The sequence below is a fragment of the Rissa tridactyla genome, chromosome 21 (assembly GCF_028500815.1).
Source record: "Rissa tridactyla isolate bRisTri1 chromosome 21, bRisTri1.patW.cur.20221130, whole genome shotgun sequence".
Classification (NCBI taxonomy): Eukaryota; Metazoa; Chordata; class Aves; order Charadriiformes; family Laridae; genus Rissa; species Rissa tridactyla.
Genome location: NC_071486.1, coordinates 6725289 through 6748408, shown reverse-complemented (window position 1 = coordinate 6748408; position 23120 = coordinate 6725289). Strand labels below are relative to the sequence as shown.

The window sequence follows — 23120 nt, the reverse complement described above, 5'->3', positions numbered from 1 at the left end:
CTCCCGGGGGGACGCTGGGCCTCGCCCCGCCTGTGGGGGAGCAGTGATGGGCACGGGGAGCGGTGATGGGCACGGGGAGGGGGCTGCTCGCCCCAACGGAGCCCAGCGGGCCCCGCCCCGCCGCGCGGCCCGCCCCTCTCCCGGCGTCCCCCGGCGGCGGCCATGGCGGAGGGCGGCGGGAGCGGCCGGGGGCCGCCGTGCCCCGGAGCGGCCGCGGCGCTGCGGCGCTGGGAGCAGCTGCGGCGGCGGGTGGCGGAGGCGGCGCCGGCGCCGTGGGCCCGCGGGCTCCTGGCCGTGGCCGCCGGGCTCGGCCTCTTCTACGTGGTGCTGCGGGTGCCGCTGCGGCTCCGGGACAGCCTGGCGGCCGGTGAGACGCGGCGGGCCGCGCCGGGGTGCTGAGGGCTCGCCGGGGGAAGACCGTCCCCGCCGGGGCCCGTGGAGGGCTGCGGGGCCGTCGGGCCGGGCAGGGTCGGTCCTGAGTCCTGGGGCTCCCGCGGCGACACACCGAGCGCGTCCACTTGGCTCCGGGATGGCGCGTCCGCTGTGCCGCCGGGCCTGGGGACACCCCGGTGTCCGGGGCCGCCGTAGGGATCGGAGGCGGACGGCTCCCCGCTGCCCCGGGGCATGCCGAGCCTGCCCCGTGTCCCCGCTCCCCGCCCTGGCGGTGCCTTGCCCGGCTGGAGGCCTGGACCGGGTCCGAGCCGCCTCGCCTGCCCCCGGCCCGGCCGCCCTTGGCCGCCAGAGCCCCTCGGGGCTCCCTCCGGGCCGGCTGGCGGCGGGTGACAAAACTCATATGCGGTTTGGGTCAAAACCGTGGTCAGGATAGCGCTAAAAATCTGCATTCCCTGCCCTGTGCTGTGAATACCGGGAAGGAGAGGTCCGTAGTGAAATTGTGTTCTTAACACTGAACGTGGACCTGCATCAAAACAGTACGTTTCTGGTTGAATTAAAATGAAATAATACATTAAGTTGGCTTGATGCTGTCCACCAGCCATGATACGGTTGAAACCATAGGCTGCTTTGGCCAAGAGCTTACACTGAATTTTTTAGATTGGGGATATAACCTAATTCACTGTCACAGGTGGTTACAGACAGAAAATAATATATGGAAAAGGTTCTCTAACAAAGTAATGTTATCTGTAAAGTTACTAGGACTATATTGTATTATATAGTTGCATATATTTCATTTGGCATTGTTTAATGAAAAACTATTTGTGTTTTCCAGTTCTGCTTGTTAAGTCTTTGTTTTTGTTTCTCTTAACAGTGACTGTGTTCTTAAGCACTTTGACTCCAAAATTCTACTTTGCCCTTACAGTGACGTCGTCTTTTATATCTGGACTGATATTTGTAAGTAGTCCACTTTTTATTATTTTTAAACAACCTTAGCACCTCTGGAATGCTCTCATTTGGGGTAAATGCGATCGGCTTTTTTTTGATCAGACTCTAGAGGGTGCCTTTGTACTAGGAAGGAACTTGTTGAGCAGCTTTTCTGATGTATTATACATACTCTTTTGCTATGTGTGTTGTACCTTGGGGTGAGTCTATGGAAATAAGCTGTACCTGTTTTAGAAACTCGGGCTTGTTTCAAGGAGGGGTGTGTCCACGTGTGTGTCTAGGTATATGTGTGTACATAGATTAAAAAGCGTGAAATACACGTGCAAACTCTGCAGACCTCTCTGGGTAAAGAAAACACTGAGATTTTTATCTCTTCTAATCTAGGTCGTTAAGAATGTAGCTTCCCACAGTAATTTTTAGGGGGCTTTTATGTGTGATCATGTAACTATCTTAACCACTTTGGTGTGAAAATGAGCCAATAATTCAGCTCATCTTCAGACGAGAGTGCGCACAGACGTGGCTGACTGCACCAAATGAATGGGGCACCCTTGCATGGTCGGTTCTGCTGGCACAGCTGTTTCTGCAGCGCTGATCATCTGACCCTGATGCACACTGTTGACACCACATACAAATCTTTATTTTCAGTATTAAAAGCTAAAGAATATATCTCTTCTCATCAATTAAACCTATTTAGAAGAATATGCAAAATCTTTCTTAAGTAATTTTTTTTGTAGCCACCATTTAAAAAAAAAAGTGTCTTATGTGTTGGAAACAACTTGTTTGCAGTAAGTAATGTTGCTTGGGTTTTGATTGAAGGATTTGAAGAAAGTCATAGAAGGAGATGGATTCTGCTTGTGTCTTTTACATAGGCTTGCTCTCAAGAGAAAAAAGTGGTTGTTGGTTAGCCACTACTTATAGTAATGCTTCTTAATAAAAAATACAGTTTGTCTAAACATCAGTTCTTTCTGTATGCTACTGGGAATACTCAGATAAGTTGGCCCAGGGCAGACAGTATTGTGTAGTGCTGGAGGACTGTGATGTGCGCGTATTTTTAATAGCTTCAAAGAGTGAGAGAGTAATACTTCTGACACAAAATTTCTGGTAAGTGAACTTGATTGCTGTTAATTCACCCTTCTGTTCTTGGGCATTTCTGACTGGCAGAACACGTAGGTTTAACTGTCCGTTTTGTGCTTTATTCTCTTAGATTATTTTTGTGAAATGAAAAAGCCTTCACCTGTCTTGTAGTTCTTGCCCCTGTGTGCAGTTTCCCTATACAGGCGCTTCCTGGAAGGGCTTAGAAGTTATCCTAATGATTTGGGGAGGGAGGAACATATTTGACTAAAATTATACTGGGTTTTTTTTCAATCTCGTTCATGTTATGTAGGTGATCCTGCATGACAAGACAGGCCAAAACAGATAGATAGTGTTGATTTGTACGTGGATTAGTGATAAGTTCCGCCTAAAGTCATTAGCAAGGGGATGTCCTGGCTGTGAACAACTGGCAATTCATTGCTGATGTTTATGTTGGAAGGGTGTTGCCTAAGGAAATTTCTGGTGGTTTTTTTCCTCTTGTGACAGGTATTTGAGTGGTGGCATTTTCGAAAATATGGCACGTCGTTCATTGAGCAGGTTTCTGTGAGTCATTTGAGGCCCCTCATCGGTGGTGTAGAAAACAGCCCCCCAGCACCAGCAGCGTTCTCGGCTGGAGAGAATGAGACGAGCAGGCAGAACATGCCAGGTGATTGATAATGTTTCCCAGCAGTTTTCCCTAAGCTTCAAGGCAGCTGCTTGACATGAACTGGCTTTTAAATGGCTTTGACTTTACATTAGTGCTTGGCGTAACTGGAGAAACACCTACATTTTACAATGTGGGGTTTTTTTTAGTAATGGTAAAGATAAAGTAAGTAATAATGTATCTTTGATCTAAAACATTTGTTATTAAAAACATCTTTTAGAAAGTACATAGAATCATCAAATGGTTCGGGTGGGAAGGGACCTTTAAAGGCCATCTAGTCCAACCCCCTGCCATGGGCAGGGACATCTTCAAGTAGATCAGGTTGCTCAGAGCCCCGTCCAACCTGGCCTGGGATGTTTCCAGGGATGGGGGGTCCACCAGCTCTCTGGGCAACCTGGGCCAGCTCACCACCCTCAGCATAAACAATTTCTTCCTTGTATCTAGACTGAATCTTCCCTCTTTTGCTTTAAAGCCATTACCCCTTGTCCTGTCGCAACAGCCCCTGTTAAAAAGTCCCTCCCCATCTTTCCTGGAGCCCCTTTAGGGACTGGAAGGTCTCCCCGGAGCCTTCTCTTCTCCAGGCTGAACCCCCCCAGCTCTCTCAGCCTGTCCCCACAGCAGAGGGGCTCCAGCCTTTTTGTGCCCCTGTATATTACACATTCAGCTAAAACTGTTTCAGTAACATGCAATACTTGCTATTTTAAATATGTGGAAGACAAACATTGTGTAATTATAAATGACAGTGTTTAATCTTTCCACCATGTGCTTTTGTACCCCAGCAATGTTGGGGAGGAAAAATATTACGGGATAGCAGAAGCTTAGGGAGAAGATCGTATGATTGTGGTCAGGTTGTATAAAAATAACATTAAAGCAGCTTGTGAAAGTAAAATTGCATTTGCATTACTGTGTTTTAAAGGTAGTATTTTTTGTGCTCTTAATTGAAAAAGCACTTTTTCTTTCTTTTCAGAGTGCAAAGTGTGGCGAAATCCTCTCAATCTTTTCAGAGGGGCAGAGTATAGCAGGTATCAATTATCTTACTTTCCATTGCATATTTTTAAAATTAATTGGGAGCATACACATGACTTCTTCACAGAGCTGGCTCTAGTAATATGGGGAGACAGCTGAGACTTGCAAGATTATAGGGGTGGCTGATGCCAATCCTGTGTTTAAAAGGCATCTGTCCAAGCTTTGGCAGTTTCAATGTTAAGAATGCAAATATTACTGTAACAACAGGTTTTTTTGAGAGTAAAGTAGGAGAAAAATATTCCCAGAATGACTTTCCTCCTCTTTTCAAAATCCCTGTGAAAATAATGGTCTTACAGCTGTTATTACTTTATTCAGAGGTTGAGACAGTGATTCTGAATCTAAATTCTCTCTTATTAGACTGATATGGCTGTGTTATAAGTCTCCTTGTGTTATTTCATAGGAAAAGATCCTTTCTAGGAAGGCACTTCCCATGTTGTTTAGAAATTTAGGATCAAAAAATACTTCCTCTCTCCCCCCTGCAGGAAGCCTTCTGGCAACCTGTGCAAGTTATGGAGCTGTAGTACTCGAAAACTTCTGGTTAGTAGCTCCAGTCTCTTGCTAGTAAAAATTTTCTGCATTAGCTTCGGTTGTTCAGCACATCAAATTTCCCCCTTGGTATCAGCATTACTACTTACTGGGAGTGCCTCTTACTGAAATTTCTCCCATTACAGGTACATGTGGGTGACTGGGAAGGAGCCTCTTACGTACTATGACATGAATTTGTCTGCTCAAGATCATCAAAACTTTTTCACGTGCGATACAGATGCCCTTCGGCCTTCAGATACAGGTACTGATGTCGTATGCCTAAGGTGTATAGCTGTTAAAGTGTGTAAAGTGGGTATTTGTAATATATTTTGAGGTAGTGCAAGTTATATCAAATATTTTGGGAAATGATAGCCTTTTTTTACTGCTTAGGAGGTTTAATAGGTGTATGTAGTGAAAAGATATTTTTTTACCTTGAGCTTTCTCTGCTGACTTCAAGGCTGTCAGAATCCTGACATATTTCAAGATCTCACACTTTTCAAATAATTAACAGTGCGATACTGAAAACCTGGATTGCATTCTCAACAGCCAAAGACGCGGTCTCATTTAAACCTTAGTGATGAATAGTGCAGTCTCCAGAATTTTTTCATTCTGTTCCACATGTTTAGTGCAGAAAATGTTCTCTACCTGGTTATTGTCAGAGTAGGTGCGAACTATTGTCAGTGTGTCAAGCTCCGGAAGTGTTACTTGTCAGCTGGCTGTGACATGCTTGATATGTTTTCATTTCACAAAGGGAGTGTATTGTCTCACTCACTAAGCCAAGACTAATATTTTGTTTCCAAAAGAAAACTCAAACATTTTTCCACGTTATTCTTGCTGGACAGCAGAAGGTTTCGTTCCAAAAGAAACATGTATAGATTCTTCAGTTTTCTTATCGTACTTGAGACAGGCCAGATATGTAACTCCATGAACCTAAGGCTTTGGAGTTCTTTCAGAACTGTTCCTTAGTGTGAAAGCTGTTAGTTCTGCATAGAAAATGGTAGCTCCAAGTATGTTGTTTTTCTTTTGCTAGAAGTTGGGTTTCAGTGTGGGATTTCCATTTTTCCCTAATGGAGACGTAGTGGGGAGGGGTTTACACTCGCTGCATTGAACTGTTTCTTTGCTCCTTATCTGACCATAATTTTGAATTCAGGTTGTAATTCAATCGACCCTTTTGAATAGATAGATTTCATGCTTTGTAATTGTTTCCTAGAACACTTTCCAGGGAGACCTTATAGCGGCCTTCCAGTCCCTGAAGGGGGCCTGCAGGAAAGCTGGGGGGTGCTGTTTGCAAGGGCGTTTAGCGACAGGACGAGGGACAATGGCTTTAAACTAGAGCAGGGCAGGTTTGGATTAGACATTAGGAAGAAGTTCTGTACACTGAGGGTGGTGAGACACTGGCCCAGGTTGCCCAGAGAGGTGGTGGAGGCCCCATCCCTGGAGACATTCAAGGCCAGGCTGGATGAGGCTCTGAGCAACTTGATCTAGTTAAAGATGGCCCTGCTGACTGCAGGGGGTTGGACTAGATGGCCTTGAGAGGTCCCTTCCAACCCAACACATTCTATATTTCTAATAAGGTGATAAATTACTACGGTTTATCTTGAATTGGCTTTGCCATGTTATGCCACTCCAACGTGCTTTGTAAATTTAGAAGGAAGTTGTTTAACCTTTTATGATCCGGTGGTTGTCTAAGTACCTAAGTATGAAACTACACCTGTGCAAGACACAGCTTATTCTGTCACTGTTTTCTTTGAAGTTCTGTTTGAAAGCTTAAATTAAAATTCTGTGCAGGTCCGTACAAGAGCCTGTGTTTAACAATTGCTCCTGCCAAGCTTTCAACAAGTCTTGGGAAATGCTTCCAAAAATCTGTAGCAATTTAGAAATTGTACATCTGCCTGGTGATGTGAGCTGTCTCTGCTTCTCAGTGTAGGAGTTCTTGAATGGCCAGTGAATTATCTTCCTGCTGCTGTTGCTTTCTCCGATTAAATTTGGGGCGTAATGAGAAGTTGTGAGATTCTGCTGCTTGTGGTAGAAACTCATGCTGGAATTAAAACACTCATTTACTCTTCCCTGTAACAATCATAGAGCAAAGCGGAATTTGCAGAGCGGAGGTGACTGTTAACGTAGAGCTGAGGCGTGAGCAGCCAGCCTTGCCTCCGCTGCCCCCCCAGTGTTTGGCCGCTGTCCCTGTCCCTCACCAGCCTTTCCCTGTCTTTGCCACAGTTATGCAGAAAGCCTGGCGCGAGAGGAACCCGCAAGCCCGGATTAAAGCAGCGCATCAGGCGTTGGAGTTGAACAACGAGTGAGTTTGGAGTACAAGTTCAGCTGCTGCATTTCTGCTGTGAGAGATTAGGTGGAGCGATACTGAACACGCTACCAGTTTCTTGTTCTAATCATTTACTTTTAGCAAAGTTCTGAATAGCTTAAAGGGGACTTGTGCTATTATGAGAATTGCACTTGGGGCTGTCAATTGCACTGAAGTATTGAACTGGTCCATAAAAATTAGCTTTTATTTTCCCTTTTTCTTGGGAAAGGTTTTTCTTTTTAATCTTTGTCTCCATAGCACTAACAAATGAGAAATCTTGCTCAGACTGGAACGGTCTGAATTGAACGTGAGATCACATGTGTTTCAGAGATGGCATTGTGTGTATTTGGAGATCACAGATGGCACTCCTGTAAGGGATTTAAAAATACTCTTATAACACAAACCAAAGAATTTCACACACTTCTGTGTTCTGCTCTGTTATGTGGTCTCATTGTTTTTGTGTAAAATGTCTGCCTCCTGGTTTTAAAAAAGCAAAGCAAACTAAACACAAGAAAACCTCTCCAGACAATTACCAGAGCATTTCTGATATTTCAAGGAAAATAATTTGACTTGCTGTTACGATTCTTTCTTTTGTTCTTTTTCCAAATGTGCATTTTTTCTGTAAAATGGAAAAGGTTTCTGTTTTCCTGACACTCACCATTTGAACTCATGTCAGTATTTTGGTACTTTAATATTGTCAATGCTTAGATATTAAAGGTAAGTGAAAAGTGCCCATTTCTAATGCTTTTAACGCTTACTAAAAAAAATACTAAGCTTTGTCCCTCTGAATAATTAGTGGGTTTTTTTCTTATTACAGTTGTGCCACTGCATATGTCCTCCTGGCTGAGGAAGAAGCAACAACGATTGTGGATGCTGAGAGGTATTTCAAGCAGGCTCTGAAAGCAGGAGAAATGATTTACAGGAAGTCTCAGAACTGCCATTCCCAAAGTCCTCAGCACGAAGCACAGCTGAGTAAGTGCTTTTGAATCACATAAACTCTTGGGTTTGTGTGAGCAGAAATGTAAAACTAAAGTTATAATTAGTGATTCCAGTTTGATTCCCAATTTGGTGAGGCCGTGCCTACTATTTTAGCTCCGCTTCCGCGTGGTTGCGGTATGATCTTTTCTCGTACCCGAATGAATGTAAGCAGCGGCAGGTACGCTGTGTATCCATCGTGGGGTGTCTGGCTGGTGTTGTCTTGAAAGGCTGGGTAGGTAGAGCAGCCTAACGAAGCAATTAGTGTGTGTCAGTAGCACTGTCTTTCATTCCACCCAAGGTTTTGGAAAAAAGCAGAAATTTTTGTCATTTAACCTGGGTAAAAGTTGCTGGCATTAGCGCAGATGGGCCTTGGCTGGGATAGCAGTAGTAATGATTTTGTGCCTTTTTGTGCAGTTAGGAAAAAGGTTGTGGGTTTTTTTTGGGAGGGAAGGTGAGAGAGGGAGAGTGAGGTGAGGAATGAAACTGATAGACTAACTTTCTTTGTCTTTTTAATCAGGAAGAGACACCAATGTATTGGTATATGTGAAAAGGAGACTAGCCATGTGTGCAAGAAAACTTGGCAGAATACGAGAAGCAGTGAAAATGATGAGAGATGTAAGTAAAAGAAAAAAGTGAGCAACTCCTGGTGTTTTCAGTCACATTGTCTGAATTGATGGTTTGAAGTTCCTTTCTAGGCATCATAATGAATCTAATTGAGTTATTTTCCGATGAGATTTGCCACATCACTATTCATGATTTTTTTTTTGAGAACAGTTTTTTTGGTTCCTATGTCTAGATTTTAAATTTTTAAATTATAGAATGCCAGGTGGTCACAGTTCTGTTATCCAGTTTGCTTTATGCTTGACTCAACGACTAACTTGTCAAAATAGCAGCTTGATACTTCATCATAATTTTTCTTTCACTTTTGCCCAAGGTGTATTGTAAGTTATTTTTATGTAGGAAAATATTACTGACCAAAAGAACTCACTGTGGGAGATGTGCAAATTTGGGCTGCGTTGTCTGAACCTCAGTATGCCTGTTGTCTAGTAGGTGAAAAAAGCAATGCCTTCAAGGTAGAAATGATGCAATTCTTTTCATGCTGCTTACATGCCAGTTTCTGACACTCTGAAAGAACAGAATATTGAAAAAGAAAAAGCTTACGTTATTGCAGGGATTTCTGTTAAGTATTTCAGGGATTCGGGTGCAATTCTGTATGTGCCCATTTTATTTCTCTTTACTGCTTTGCAGCTGATGAAAGAGTTTCCACTTCTCAGCATGCTGAATATTCATGAAAACCTGCTGGAGGCACTGCTGGAGTTACAGGCTTACGCGGATGTCCAGGCAGTGTTAGCCAAGTACGATGGTAAGTGAGGTCTGTTGGGAAATCCTGGTGTTTTCGCGTAAGAGCACAGGTGCAGCAGGCACAGTGTGCCTGTCCAAAAGCAGGTGTCTGACCGTGATCTCAGCTACTCAACTAGATTTCCCTCATCGGCCTCAAATAGGCGCTTCTGGAGTGAAAGTCAAGTTTTGGGTTTTTTTATTTTGAATGATGAGGTCAAATTTGAGCAAGCTAAATTGCATACAAATTACTTTTTATGTTTTTAAGTTACTTCTAATCTGTGAAGCAAACTTGGAGCTCGCTTTGCTTCAATTCAAGGATTATTTTAATTTTTTAATCTGTTCTACATCCCTGGTTATGCCTAAATTCATCAGCCTTTTTCAGTCAGCACATAGCCCCCTAAGTAATTGATGTAAATAAGCTGGAAAAGCTGGGTTTCCCTTCTGTCATCTTCCAGGCTTGGCCTCGTGGTTCTGCGATGGTGAGCTTACAGCCAGAGCGTAGCCCCAGGCAGGCGTGCTGCTGCCTGGGGATCAGTGGGATGCAAGCTTAGGGCCATTAAATGGCTGTAGTTTGCTTTCACTTTCCATCTCAACTGATAAGTTCCAGGAGTTGTGCAAGTTTCGATAAAGGTTAATAAAATATATACTTATTTTCTTACTGTCCTCAGAGTTTTGCCACCTAGATAAAGCCCACATCATTAGTGTACAACGTGCTGCTGTCAAAGCTGTCCCTTAAATCATCATTAGAATAGAGGGACACAGAAGCAGTATTTTGTGGCAATTCTTCCCTGCCCTTGAGAAGTCGGTAATGTTCTCTCTCGTGTCTCTCTTTGTTGCTTCAGGGAGTCGAAAGTACAATATTCTTGCCCAAATCCTCTGCCCCTTCTGCATAGCAGCCCTAGCTGCCTGCTCCTGTTACTTCACCGTCCACGTTCCTCTGCGTGGATTCTTACTAATTTAACAAAACCATTTGCTCTTTTCCTGGTGCTTCTTTATGTTAACATCAGGAATTGCGACAGTTTCTTAAGAAAGGGTTGCTGATTTTTTCTAAGCATCTGGAGAAATGAGTATGAGCTTCAAACTCTCTGTAGTACCCCTGTGTTTTGCTTGACGCGACAGCCAGACTTCTGGTAAGTGATGGACAAGCCCAGGATGGGATTTACAAAAAAAGCAAGAGCCATCTGACTATACACAGCATGGTACTTGAGAATTAGACCCCAGACTTTGTCTGCTTTTAAAGTAAACTTGTACTGTGGAGTGCTAACGTTCTAATCTATAATTGTCAGCTCAAACTTGGCCTCAGATATTCTATAAAACCTAGAACTAATAGAATTTTTCCCCATGGAACTGGAAAAGAATGGAAACTGCATTTTCATTAACATTTGTCTACCTGCCTGTAACGTAATTTTTTTGGTCAGCTTCTAGTCAGTCTCTTTCACTATTACGTAAAAGTGTGTTGATGTACAGCTGCAAAGTCAGGTAAAGATGAGAAGCTTTTTTTAAACCTTTGTGAGTTAATACAGGAGAACTACATTGTTCTTAAGTGTGTATTTGTGCATGCATTTCTCTTTGAATTCAGTTTCAGTGTCTTGGAACGTTTCGAAGAAAAACTTACTCTTTACCACCTAACTACAACTCTGAGTTTTTAACCTGAGACTGACTGGTGACCAGAAAGAAGACTATACAAAGAAATTCAAAGTTTCTAATCATAGCTGAAATATTCCAGATGTTGCCTTCAGTGTCTGCCCAAGTAAAAATCTCTAAGCTCAAAGGATGTGAGCTTAACGTGTTTGTCTTGCCTTAGAATGTTACACCTTAATTATTTTATTTTATTGTAGATATCAGTCTTCCAAAATCGGCAGCAATATGTTACACGGCAGCCCTGTTAAAAGCCAGAGCGGTTTCAGAGAGGTAAGCAAGCACTTGTGTGAAAACAGTGGTTTGTTGCTCATCTTGGCTTATGCCGTAGAATAGGAACTAAAAAGGTCTAAATCCAATATGTAGCAGTTACATTTCTAAGAGCAAGTTAAGTGTATTTATATATACGTATATATACATGTGTGTGTAGTTAAACATAATTTAAAGTTTCTTTTAAACATCCGTAAAATTAATGCAGGTGAAGATGTTTTTCAAGAGGCCATGTTTGCACATGTGCTTTTGTATAAAATCTGTTTTCAGTGTCATGCTCGTGATGTTCAACAGTTCTTTTTTTTGTGGGTGGGTGCAGAAGATTTGCAGTAGTTGATGTTGGCATTTCACTTTGGCTCGGGTCTGTCTGTACCGCTGACTCCAGCTTTACCTCCGAGTAGGTGATGCCGTAACAATCCTACGGAAGCCTGGGCACTCAGTTACCTCATTGGCATGAAGTTTCACAAAGTTGAACATAGCTTTGTCGTATGGGCATGGAGGACAGTCAGGGTATCTAAATTAACACGAACATTTGTCTCCTAGAAGGGTTTGTTTATCTTTCTTGATAAATCAGTCAGTTTTTAATGAACTCTGAGCTTACAATGCAAATAAACACCTGGTTAGCATTTATTAGTTACTTTTGCTTAGCGTGGGTTTTTCCCTTCAGGTTCTCCCCAGAAACTGCCTCCAAAAGAGGGCTCAGTACAGCAGAAATTAATGCTGTGGAAGCAATTCACAGAGCTGTGGAGTTTAACCCTCATGTTCCAAAGGTAAGAGTATTCTATTTCCTGTTGGGCCACTTTTTATTGTCTTCTGAAAGAGGTTGTGTTATGTTATCATCTGGTATTTGAGCCTCTCTAGCCCCCTCTTTTCTTGAAGGTGGTTATAACTCCAGCTGTTGGGTTGTTAAACGCATTAATATTTGTGTGATAAAGGTCTGCTGGCCAGAATTAGTTCTTTGCAATAGGTGATGTTTAAACTGGGTTTTTTACAAAAAATTTAAACTCAAAATGTTCTAACTCATTGGAAAGTACCCGGTAATGTATTAACGAAGGCCCTTTGGTGGGCAAGGGCAAGCATTAATAAATGTAAATTCAGATATTTAAAATCCCTGAAGCCAAATGAAGTTCTCCAAACAATAACCACTCATAGAATTTCAAAATACTTTTTCCTGCTGTGCGTCCAAGCACAGCTCCAGCACTCGGGTTAGCGCAAGATCTGCCGTCACTTATTTTCTTCATCCAAGTGTAAGCAAGATTAAGAGTCCGTATTGCCACAGGCTGTAGTTTAGTGTCTGGCATGACTTGAGGTGGCCAAGACGTGGATTCCACTGAGCATTGAGTGAAAATAAACTCTTCAGTTACTTTTTACTGTACTCGCATTGTGCTGCTTTCGGTTTGAAACCTTGAATGCAGAAGGTTGGCTTAGTCCTGGAGCTAATCCTCTGCAAATGATGCTGGAGTCCGAGTGACTGTTGCTGTGAAGGCTTGAATTCTCCAGCCGCTCCGCTCTGTCTGCCTGTCCAATCCGATAGAATGTGCACTGAGAAAGCTAATTGCTGGCAGAAATTGCTGCTTGTTTGCATGACTGATCAAGAGCGTAGCAAGTTCATTTCAGACAGTCTCAGACAGATTTTTCTTTAGCCTCTGCCTTTAGGGGAAGAAGATTATAACGCATTATCATTATCTAAAAGTTCTTTTATTTCGTATATCCTTCAGTTGTTTCAGGAGCCTCATGTACCTTTTCAAAGAAGTTGGATATCATTTCAAACAGGCTGTTTGCCAAACACGTTCCGTAGTTCTATAGACAATCACGGAAACTGATTCCAGGTTTCAGTAATTTGATCTTCTCTTCTAATTGTATGGCTACCCAGTCGTCTTCATTTTTTTTTTTATTACAATATTGCCGTGAAACACCAATTTATGAGACAGCAGGGCAGGATTTCAGCGGTACTGGCTATTCCGAGCTCTGAAAGGCGCGTAGTCAGAGCAAACAAGTGAAGAAGGGCACAAACAAGTGAAGGAACTTCCCAATGGGATACAATGGACTAGCGGGGAAGAACATCTGGTTTCTGAACTTTCAGCCTGTTCTTTCCCATGGACTAAAAAGAAATGAGTATGTAAAGTAGAAATCCCTTTGTTCTTGCATCTGATGAAAGTGGTTGTCTTTGCACATAACATCGTTTTGCATCAGGAAAATAATGTTTGTTTCTTTGTTCCGAGTAAAGCTTTTACAAGGATGGTTTTGTTTGGAAAGCTAGGAAGGCATTTTACAGTGCTAGAAAATGGGAATTCTTAAGCCATTTCAAATTAGAGATCTGTAACGACGTTTGGTAACGTATGAAAGCATCTTTTTCCAGTCATCTTCTCAATATCTTACAAATTTGTGTTGTGTAGAAAGACTTTCTTAAATCTGCAGACCCCAAGATATTTTCAGTGCCGATACCGAACCTTTCTTACGATTAAACACGGATGGGAAAACCTACCAGCCTGGGGTTTTTCTGTTCCCGTGGTACGATGGGTGCAGAGCCACCAAAGCGCGGGTGCAGCGTTGGTGTGCGGGGGCGAAACTCGCCGCGGAGCGTCCTCACCGCTGCGGCGCCACTATTCCCGCTCGCCGCGCAGTCACCGCAGGGGAAGAGCGGGCACTGCCGGAGGTCAGGGGGCAGATATTTGAGACCATTTTCCCACAGCAGCCCTGTGTGAGTGATCCTTCACTGTGTTAAAAAAAAAAAAAAATTGAAAAAAAAAAAAAATTGAAGAGGATTAGAGCGGATTAGCAAGAATATTACCCTCCGGAGTGTAGGCCCAAGGCGGTAAGAGAAGAACCTAGCCAGGCAGTAAATGTGCTTTATTTGGCCGGGGCATAACCCCTCCTACATTCCTTCAAGAAACTGAATGGGAAAAGTTAAGTCCTCAAACTGGATTAGTAAATAATCTCATAGTTTGTGGCATCTGCTGAAATAAATCGGTGAGTTCGCTGCATTCTTACACTTCGGGAGACAGTCAAAGGAATTGCCAGCTACATTGATCAAAGATGCGGATTAACTTTGGCTGTTATTGAATGAGACACTGTGTGCTAGGAGAGAGCAGCTCACAGGTGAATACTAGAGCTGAAACTCTCATTTTGTTCTTGTAAAAATTACTCATCTGTTTTTAAAAGCTAAGTTAAAATGAATACCTGTCTTTTTTTAATGTATCATGAGAAAACAAAATCGCACGTCCTGTGTTTCAGGCGAAATGGAAAATGATTAATCCTCGTGTTCTTTGACCCTTCTGTGCATCAGAGATTCTGCTGATGTAGGGAGAAGGCTGAAACTGAACAAATCTGAAATGAGAGAATCTTTGTGGTAGTCCAGCAAAACCACATTAAACCAAGATTTTCCCGGGTTTGGTTTATTATGCTTCCTCTGGTTTGCATCCTGACACTTTCTGGTTTGCCACTCATACTTGAGGCTCAGTCCTTGTTAGCTCTCCTACATGGAAACTTTCGGTGATGAGCAAAAAATACTGTGGCGGTTGTTTTTTGTTAGCCTAAACTTGTAGCTCATTGATACTGTGGCTGCAGCATTATACTTCGTGTATATTCCACAAGAATGTGTTTTTATTTTGGCTGACTGAAGATGCACTTTTTAAACCTGGTATTTTGTATGTGAAAATCCCAATGTAAGAGTCTCATACCCAGATGGATGTTTTGTGGCTTTTCCCTCGCCGGGCGAGCGCAGGCCGTAGGCGCTGTGCCAGGGCTGGGCTGTTTCTTCAGCAGGTAGGAGTCAGCCCCGGTGTGATCGATGAGTTCTGCCTCAAATGATCGTTGATGTTCCGCAATTACAAATTTTGGAATGTTCCATGTAAACGCATGTGCTTTCCATTTGTACTTTCAGTATTTACTAGAAATGAAAAGCTTAGTGCTGCCTCCGGAGCACATTCTGAAACGAGGGGACAGCGAGGCAGTGGCATATGCTTTTTTCCACCTCCAGCACTGGAAGAGGATAGAAGGGGCTCTGAATCTGCTGCACTGTACATGGGAAGGCAGTAAGTATCTCTACTTGTTTTATTTTTTTCTGTACAGTAGACTAATCTCGCTGCCTTTATTCACCTCAAACACGATTGGTTCTCTTTGTGAGAAGCTGGTGGCTCGGTTTAGATACAGATCTAATGTCACTCACTCTCTTTTCAGCATTTAGGATGATCCCGTACCCGTTAGAGAAAGGTCATCTTTTCTATCCCTATCCGAGTTGCACAGAAACAGCAGACAGGGAACTGTTGCCAAGTAAGTGGTTTTTCTAAGCAGTAATGGTAATAAAACATAAGCTAAGGACGTGTTCAGTTTGCGGTATTCTGTATTTACCTTACTGTGATTTTTTTAGTTTGAGCTTCCTGCGAAGGGAGTTCAGCTATTTGTTGATGTCCCTCCCACAAGATCCCGAAGCACTTGACATGTGTGGTTGAACGCTAGCTTGATTCTGCAATAACAGAAGTCTTTCGAAGATGAAGTCTGTGTGTGGTACATTCAGACTAAGTTTGGCCAACTTTGAGAACAACAAAATGGACCAGTTCTTTACTCTTAAAAGAAGTGATGGATTTGACCACTGTTGTAGAGAAGCTCTTTCCTTTTGGCGAGGAATAAATGCGCAGTTCCAGTCCTGCAGTCGGGTATCTGCAGAACCTGTCTCTGATCTTACAGAGAATCCTTGCTTAATCTGTAGGTTGTGTATTCCTTTCTGTCCTTCATTTGTGGGTGCGTATTCACCTGCTGGACACTCTGCTTCCTGGAACCTTTATCCGTGTAGGTGTGTTTATGGATTTATACTGACACTCGATGCTGAAAAGCAAGTGATCTCCAACTGCCCATTACTTCACATTACTTTATGCAATTATGAGCTTACGTATTTTTTTTCTTTAGGTAAGGCAAACAAACTAAACCACTTGGGCCCATGCTCATCATATTTAGAAAAATGGCATTAATTTAGATTAGAATTGGACTGCTAATTGTACACGTTAATAGAATTCCTTTGAGGGGGAGCTTCTGCATCATGAAGAAATGCAGGTCCCGGGGGACTGGAAAGGGCTACTGCAAAAGCCTTGTCAGACCCACTGAGACCACAGCTGTGGAAAGGAAAACTACACATACGTGTTTCTATTTAAAAGCCTGAAGTTATATTTAAAATGTGCAATTTAAATTTGCCCCTAGACTGCTTTAAATTACTCATTTCTCACTTATGCAGGATATTGCACAAGGAATTCCTTGGTTAGCAACTAACCCTAAATTGTAGACTTCCCAGCATAATTAAACACCAACACATGCACATATTTCAACACGATCACTCACGCATTCCTGTTATGTTTTAAATATAAAACTACCCATAAATAAAATCATCTTAACACTTTTATTGCAGTACTTCCTCGAGAAATCTTGACACTTAATTTTTTAAAATTTATCAATTTAAAATAATATTGGCGAGGTTAATGATTCAAAAATCTGTATTGGTCTAACTAGAAACAATTCCCAAATGGCTCTGAACATATAGAATTATCCTTAGTTGTCCTTATCTATTTGGGATTTGATCTTAATTTCGCAGTGTAGGAAAATGTAGCGCAAAAAGAATCCTTGCCTTTATTGCTTAGACGCTTTCTTAATTTAGGTTGGGGCCTTTCCTAAATTATATTGCTCGATGTTGTAAAAGTCAGGTGAGTTTCTGTGCAGTGTGAGAGGATAACAGCGGTCCGTGGCAGACGGTGGTTTCTCGGGTTGCTCAGTCGAGGAGTGTGGTGCCGTCCTGGCCTGGCAGGGCTGCTTGCTTGGTGAGAACCGATAATCCCTGGGATAGCGTTAAACATCTCTGATGGGCGCTAGACATGGAACTCCAAAAGGTCTGCCTGCTTGTGCTCCAAAGCGAAACAACCCCCAAACACTTTGCCGTTAATGAGTCGCAACAGCACGAGCTGCTTTTGCTGGGCTTGTTTTTATAATATCTTTCTTTGTGCCAGCATTCAGAAACAGTAACTGAGAGGGTGACTGTCTCTTTCCTCCTTCAGTTTAATGCTTATCAAAAGGCAAAAAAGTACAAGTACAAGATGAAAAAATCAGTAAAAATGAATACAATTACACTTCTTGTTTTCCAAACAACTTACATTTTGACGCTTTTGTTAGATTTTTAAAAACAACTTGTCAGGAAGTGTGAAGCCCTTTCATAATGACTTATGTCTATAGAAACTGGTTTTTTCTTCATTTCAAGTCATTGGGTAAAAGTCAGAGGTGCAGGTACTCAGCGCCAGTAAGTAATTGCCAGTTCACCAGCGGGGCCCTGGGCGAGTAACCAGTAGTAGTGTCTTGAGTGCTGAAAGCCCCGCGTGCCAGCCCGCAGCCCGCCTGGCCACGGCCCTCTGCTTTTGTTACCAGAGATTGGAAATTGCAAGGAGCTGCTACCTACAGAATTTATAACCTAGTCCTGGCGCTGTTTGCTTTGAGGTCTGCTCTGTCAGCTGCTCTGAAAAATTTACTGTAGCCTACCAACCAGAAATCTGGGAAAAGAATTAAGGAGCTACCTTGCATGTATGTATATCGTGATGGTTGTTCTGTACCTGCTGAGCTGCTTATAGGATGGGGAGATGTGCTGTTCTCTTCAGGTAACGGGATTAATGCTGCAGAGGGTTGAAAACGCCTGAATTGTTTAAATTGGTCTAGGAAATTTTAACAGCTTGTGAATTTTACAGTTCTTCCCTCTGTCCTGTTAGAACAGCGGGTACCAAAAAGTAAGCCTGATAAAGTGCTGCAAAAATAAAGCCCGTGCAAGTGGAAAAGAAGATTGGGAAGAGAAAGATGTAATGACTATTAATAATGAAGAAAAGCATTTAATCTAGGGGAGAAATTTTTGAGACCTTTAGGTACTGGGACCTAACGTGCTGCACAATAGTCCTGAGTCCATGCTTACTGCTGAAAGTCTAGGCCCGAGTTACAAGAGCGTGTAAATAATTCAGAAAACTGTCCTCAATTATCAATGCCAATATTCATTTTTTTTCCTTTCAGCATTTCATGAAGTCTCCGTTTACCCACAGAAGGAACTTCCCTTTTTCATCCATTTCACAGCAGGCCTATGTTCCTTCTCGGCAATGCTCGCCCTCCTCACGCACCAGTTCCCCGAGCTGATGGTCATTTTTGCTAAAGCTGTAAGTATTGTCTCTCCGGGGCTCGCTCAGGAACTGGGGGATCTTGGGGAGTCTTGAGGTCCACAGTGACGTAGGCTCTGGGCAGTCTCATGCTTGTGGGGCGTGAATTATTTTATCTCCCTTTGTAAGAATCTAATTAGTGACAAATGCTTGTTGAAATTTGGGCAAAATGTCTATTTTGACAAGGAGGTGAACTGTTACTATAACATAGCAGGGCTTTAATTTGCACTCTTACTGTGAGAGAGTAGCATTTCGGCACCAGAGCGCACTGTGGTGAGTACGGGTTTTATTCTCGTAGCGGTGGAAGACTGCAGGGTGAGAGCCTCGGAACTAAGTCCGTTGACTGGAGATTTTGAGCAGTGAGCAGAAGGCAGGCTGGGCTGCAGGGAAACGGGTCTGTTGCTGAGCATTGGAACTGGCAGCATGATGGGAAGGGAACTGTTAACGCCCAAGCCAGGCTCAGGAGTTAGTTAGCTGTCACTTCCCTTTTGGGAACTAGACCGATGGTTTTATATCTCATCTGGCTCCAGGTACTAGACGGAGAACGTGTTCAGTGACCACAGTTCTGTCATTTGAGTACCTGTTCAAGGATAGAAACGGGGCTTGACAATGGCCATCAGGCTTTTAGCTGATTTCTGTGTGCTGCTTTAAATATATCTCAGTGTGTCTGCTCTCGAGCCATTTGTTCCTATGGGTGCCTCCTGTGCCCATCGTCTTTCTCCCTCTCTCCCCCCTCCTCTTTTTAGGGTTTCTTTTCCCTGCTTCTCCTTTACCATCGCTGCTGCCGGCACCTCGTCATCTTTCCCTGGGCCCTGCAAGCTGTGCTCTCTGGCTTTGACAGAGGGAGAAACTGCGTGGGCAGCTTCCCCTCCCCAAGCTAAGCCACGCAGTGTATTTGGCCTTTGCTGAGCCGTGGATCTCATGCAGTAGAGCAGAGTGGCACGTAAAGAGCTCTGAACTCTCAGCGAGTCGTTTATTCTAGCTTTGCTAGTCAGAACACAGGGTGAAAGGCATTGCGCTTTCTTGCTGTCTTAATGCAGCAGGTAATGGAGTCTCGGGAGCTAAGCCTTTTTCTTGCGAGTACTTTGTTCCTAAAAGCGTTGGCTTTGCTAGCGGTTCTAGTCTACGGTGTCCAAGTCATGCAGGTCCGAGAGCGGGGCCTCACTTACACACAGTTCTGTTGATCTTTATGTTGGAAAATGTATCTGGACATGCCAGTGACAAATTTCAGTGCTGCTCATAATTGGCTGGGTTCATAGTAACTAGGGTCTAACTATCTGCTTGATTAATTCTGTAAGGATTGCATTAGCAAAGTTGTATGATTTCCAAAGAGATACAAGGTCAAATGTTATGCTAACAAAGAATTGCTTGGTGAAGTTCTCTCTGCTGGGTTTCTTGAACCAAAAAAAGCCCTAGTACGAGTTAGTTGGCTTTGCATAATGGCATTTTGAATGTCAAGTGACGTGTCCAAATGTGGGGAAAAAACTCCCAGGGTTTGGTCGTTTGGCAGTGTGCTTATTTCACTTATTTTCCATAGGAAAGGATGGATAGTGGCTATTCGGCTGGAGAGATGATCGAAGCACGTGTATCACCCGATCATCCCACCAACCATGTCCCAGTGGTGGCACACACAGACAGAGAGCGGTCCTTGCCACTCACTGAGCTAGTTTAGTACCGGCAAAAGTGGAAACTGGGTATTGAGATGAACAGGCCAGACGTCAATTCTTTATTAATGTCTTGAGATTGACAGCTGAGGAGGAAATACCATCTTCCAGTATTCTGCTGGTTTAGATAGAATTAATGTTAACTCCCAATATACTGTGATGACTAATAGTCTCCCTTATTTTAATTTAAGGTTATTGTACTCTTGATCCCATTCCTGATGTTTTCAGAAAACTTGTAAGGCAATGATATTAAATATCAAACTAACACTTCTGAATTTATTCATAAATGGCTTCAGTATTTTAACTATAGATAATGCCGTTAACACTTTATAAAGCGTTCTCTCTTGTGTTCTGGAGGTATGTGGCAGTAGCATCTAGTTGAATTTTCATATGGAAAATGGAAGTTTACCTTCTAGTCAATGACACTTGCCTCTGCACCCAAGAATACTGTAATAAAACAATTATAATCTGCTGTATCTAGTGTTATATCTGCAGGTAATTCCAGTGCTTTAAGCTTTTAAAAGGATTTTTTTTCCTGTGTATTTAATTATTTCAAGTATTTTTTCATGATACTGTGTTTTAAGTTATTAAATATAGTAATTTCAGATAATAAAGTTCTAGCTGGTAGCTACGTGGAGTGCTTTGGCCTTACCGAAAAAGTGATACAAAATATATTTCCAACAGATTGTTGAATTTCCAACAAATCTAGAACACAGTTTTAGGAACAACAACTGGAGAGTATCGTGTCTATGGAATTTTTCACTGTAAATCTCTAAGTCTTAAGTATGACTCCTTAGATTACATTTCAGTTGTTTCTTAATCAAACTGTAGTCTCCAGCAATTGAATCTAGAGCAAACTGCATGCCTCTAAAGGGCTTTTAGAAGTTGAATACCTTTCTATTGACTTGAAAAGTCTGAGTTTACATATTTTCATTTGTTAGTGCTTGAGTTTGTTTCCTCCATAATAAATCACAGGGTAAACCTTGGCAAATTGCTAAAAATATTCCAAGTGGCCAAAAATCACAGTGAAACGCTTGCTGGTTCCAATGTATACAGTGTAATGCTCCATGGACGGAGGCTGAGCGCTGGCGGCAGTCCTGGGACAGTGGCAGTCCTGGGACAGTGGCAGTCCTGGGATGGCGGCAGTCCTGCCCTGCCACCAGGTGCCACAAGGGTTCTCCTCGTCTTGCCCAGGTGGAGGGCAGGGACTGGTGCTGGCAGATGTGCTTTGCGCTCACGGGTGCAGTTAGTCAGCTGTGGCTTGTTCGTTCTTTTGATATTCCGTGCCGAAGGGGAGCTACCGTGTGAGTGGGTGCGGGCGAGGACAGCGAGCAGGCGGTGGCAGAGCGCTCCGTGTGACCCACAACGAGTGCAGGCGCTCTCAGAGGGCAAGAGCTCAGCATTGCTCTTTGTTGCAGCCAGTTTTCTGATCTTGTGGAGAATCACTCTGCTCTTGGTCATCAGACAGCTCTGTTTCTCAAGTGGCTGCTGTTCAGAATTTTCTCAGTACGTGACAGAAGGGAGGAGGTACGCGAGAGGGATGGGATGGCGGTCATCTATGCAGCTCCCTGAGCAAGCTGAGAAATGCTCTGGTACATAAAACAGCTTCTGTTGAAACCGCAGACAATAGGGTCTGATTTTTGCACCATTCAGAATGAATTTTTATTTTTTAACCATTCCAGAGGTGGAGAACGGGGTGGCTACGTATCATCTTGCAAAAGCGATGTTGCACAACTCCTGTGCTGTCTTGTGAAGGCACTGAGAGGTCTGCCTTCCAGAGAACTAGAGATGCGGAGTGGGAGCAGGCACCGCAAATGGTCTCCTCAGGAGTTCCTGATAACAGCCAAGGTGCTTACCTTCCAACAGACCAGTCCCTTATTTTAAGTCTGAACCTCAGGCTACTGGAATAGACCAGTATTAGTTAAAGTATTGCAAAAATACTGCAGCAGTGATCCTGCCGAATCCTGCTGGAAACAAGCTCCTTGTTCAGGGAACTGGACAAAATCCTAAGACAGTCCATGTTCCAGAGTGTTTTGCTATGGATCACTTGATATTTTCACAACAAAGAAAGAAGTCATGGGACTCAAATTAAAAATTGGCTAATTTTTACGATTGCAAGATTGGGAGAAAACATTTCTCGTTCTGGTGGTTCTGCTGCTCCCTGTTAGCGGATTCCTTGCCATTTTGCTGATAGCAGCCATCGAGAGACGGAAAATAGGACTAAACAGAGCCCCGTCTGGCAAGTCCTGCTTTCTGTGACACTCTGCTTTGCTTTCTGAACAAATCCCCCTACCACTTTCCCCAAAGCTCATTAAGTGAGACTGGAGAATTAACTTTTTAGCCAGCTGCTGAACTTTTCATATTTATAAACACTTGAGTCTTTTGCTTATCTAAGAGAAAATGTGTATAGTTTGGAGATGTGCACTTCCCTGCCAATGTGTAATGAGTGGTTCTACACTTCAGAGAAAAAAAGCCTGAAGTTTCCTGTCACAGCTGAGTGTCGATGCCAAGGGCAAAGGTTTCTTGCCTTGCTAATCTACATCTTAACTCATGCACTTAATGTGAAGGTGCCACACGCAAACAGGCGGGGAAGAAGCTGGCTGCAATGGAAAGCTCCTGCGCTGCTGTGAATGTTATGTTTTAAAAGCCTTTTTAATGTAATATTTGGGGTTATGATAGAAGCCAGGAGGGCCAAAGTAAAACCCTCAAAGTAAATGAGTCCTGTCATTGCTGCCTCGTGAAAAGAGGGTTTGTACGAGGATAACCCGAGTCCCAGCGGAGTACTTGGGGGATGGGTTGAGAAGGTGCAGGGGAGTTTGCACCATTTGTTTTAGCCTAATCTTTACTTGTGGAACTGTTTAGATGCCATCTAGAATATGGATCCTGTCTGGAAGCACGGGCCAGCCTTGGTGGATGGTCTGTTCAGTTTTCACACGTTTGAGTCGATGACCTATAAATAATCCATGCCTGAATCCCCAAGAAAATGCGCTCCCCTCCTCCCCGGTCGGTTCAACGCTGAAGGCGCGGTGCTCAGGGCAGCTGGAAGAGCGGTGACACAGGGAAATGCCATCCTAACCCCCCCTGCCTCTGCGGGGGTGCTGGGGCACAGCCAAACGCCATCCTAATGCCTCTGCCCC

General features: G+C 43.4%; 1 protein-coding gene across 5 annotated transcripts; it reads left to right on the top strand.

The window, feature by feature from the left end:
* The first annotated feature begins 147 nt into the window (after positions 1-147).
* ST7L (suppression of tumorigenicity 7 like) lies at positions 148-23120 on the top strand. Of its 5 annotated transcripts, XM_054181028.1 has the most exons (16): positions 148-367; positions 1265-1347; positions 2914-3073; positions 4038-4092; positions 4768-4883; positions 6842-6920; positions 7741-7895; positions 8419-8516; positions 9150-9264; positions 11081-11153; positions 11818-11920; positions 15034-15184; positions 15330-15422; positions 18180-18319; positions 21666-21831; positions 22846-23120. In XM_054181028.1, the coding sequence occupies exons 1-16, from the start codon at positions 163-165 to the stop codon at positions 22854-22856; spliced, it is 1803 nt and encodes a 600-aa protein (XP_054037003.1). In that variant the 5' UTR covers positions 148-162; the 3' UTR covers positions 22857-23120. The 5 variants fall into 5 exon arrangements, with proteins under 5 accessions (XP_054037003.1, XP_054037004.1, XP_054037002.1 ...); XM_054181029.1 differs by lacking the exon at positions 21666-21831; XM_054181027.1 differs by lacking the exon at positions 22846-23120 and having other exon boundaries at positions 21666-22839.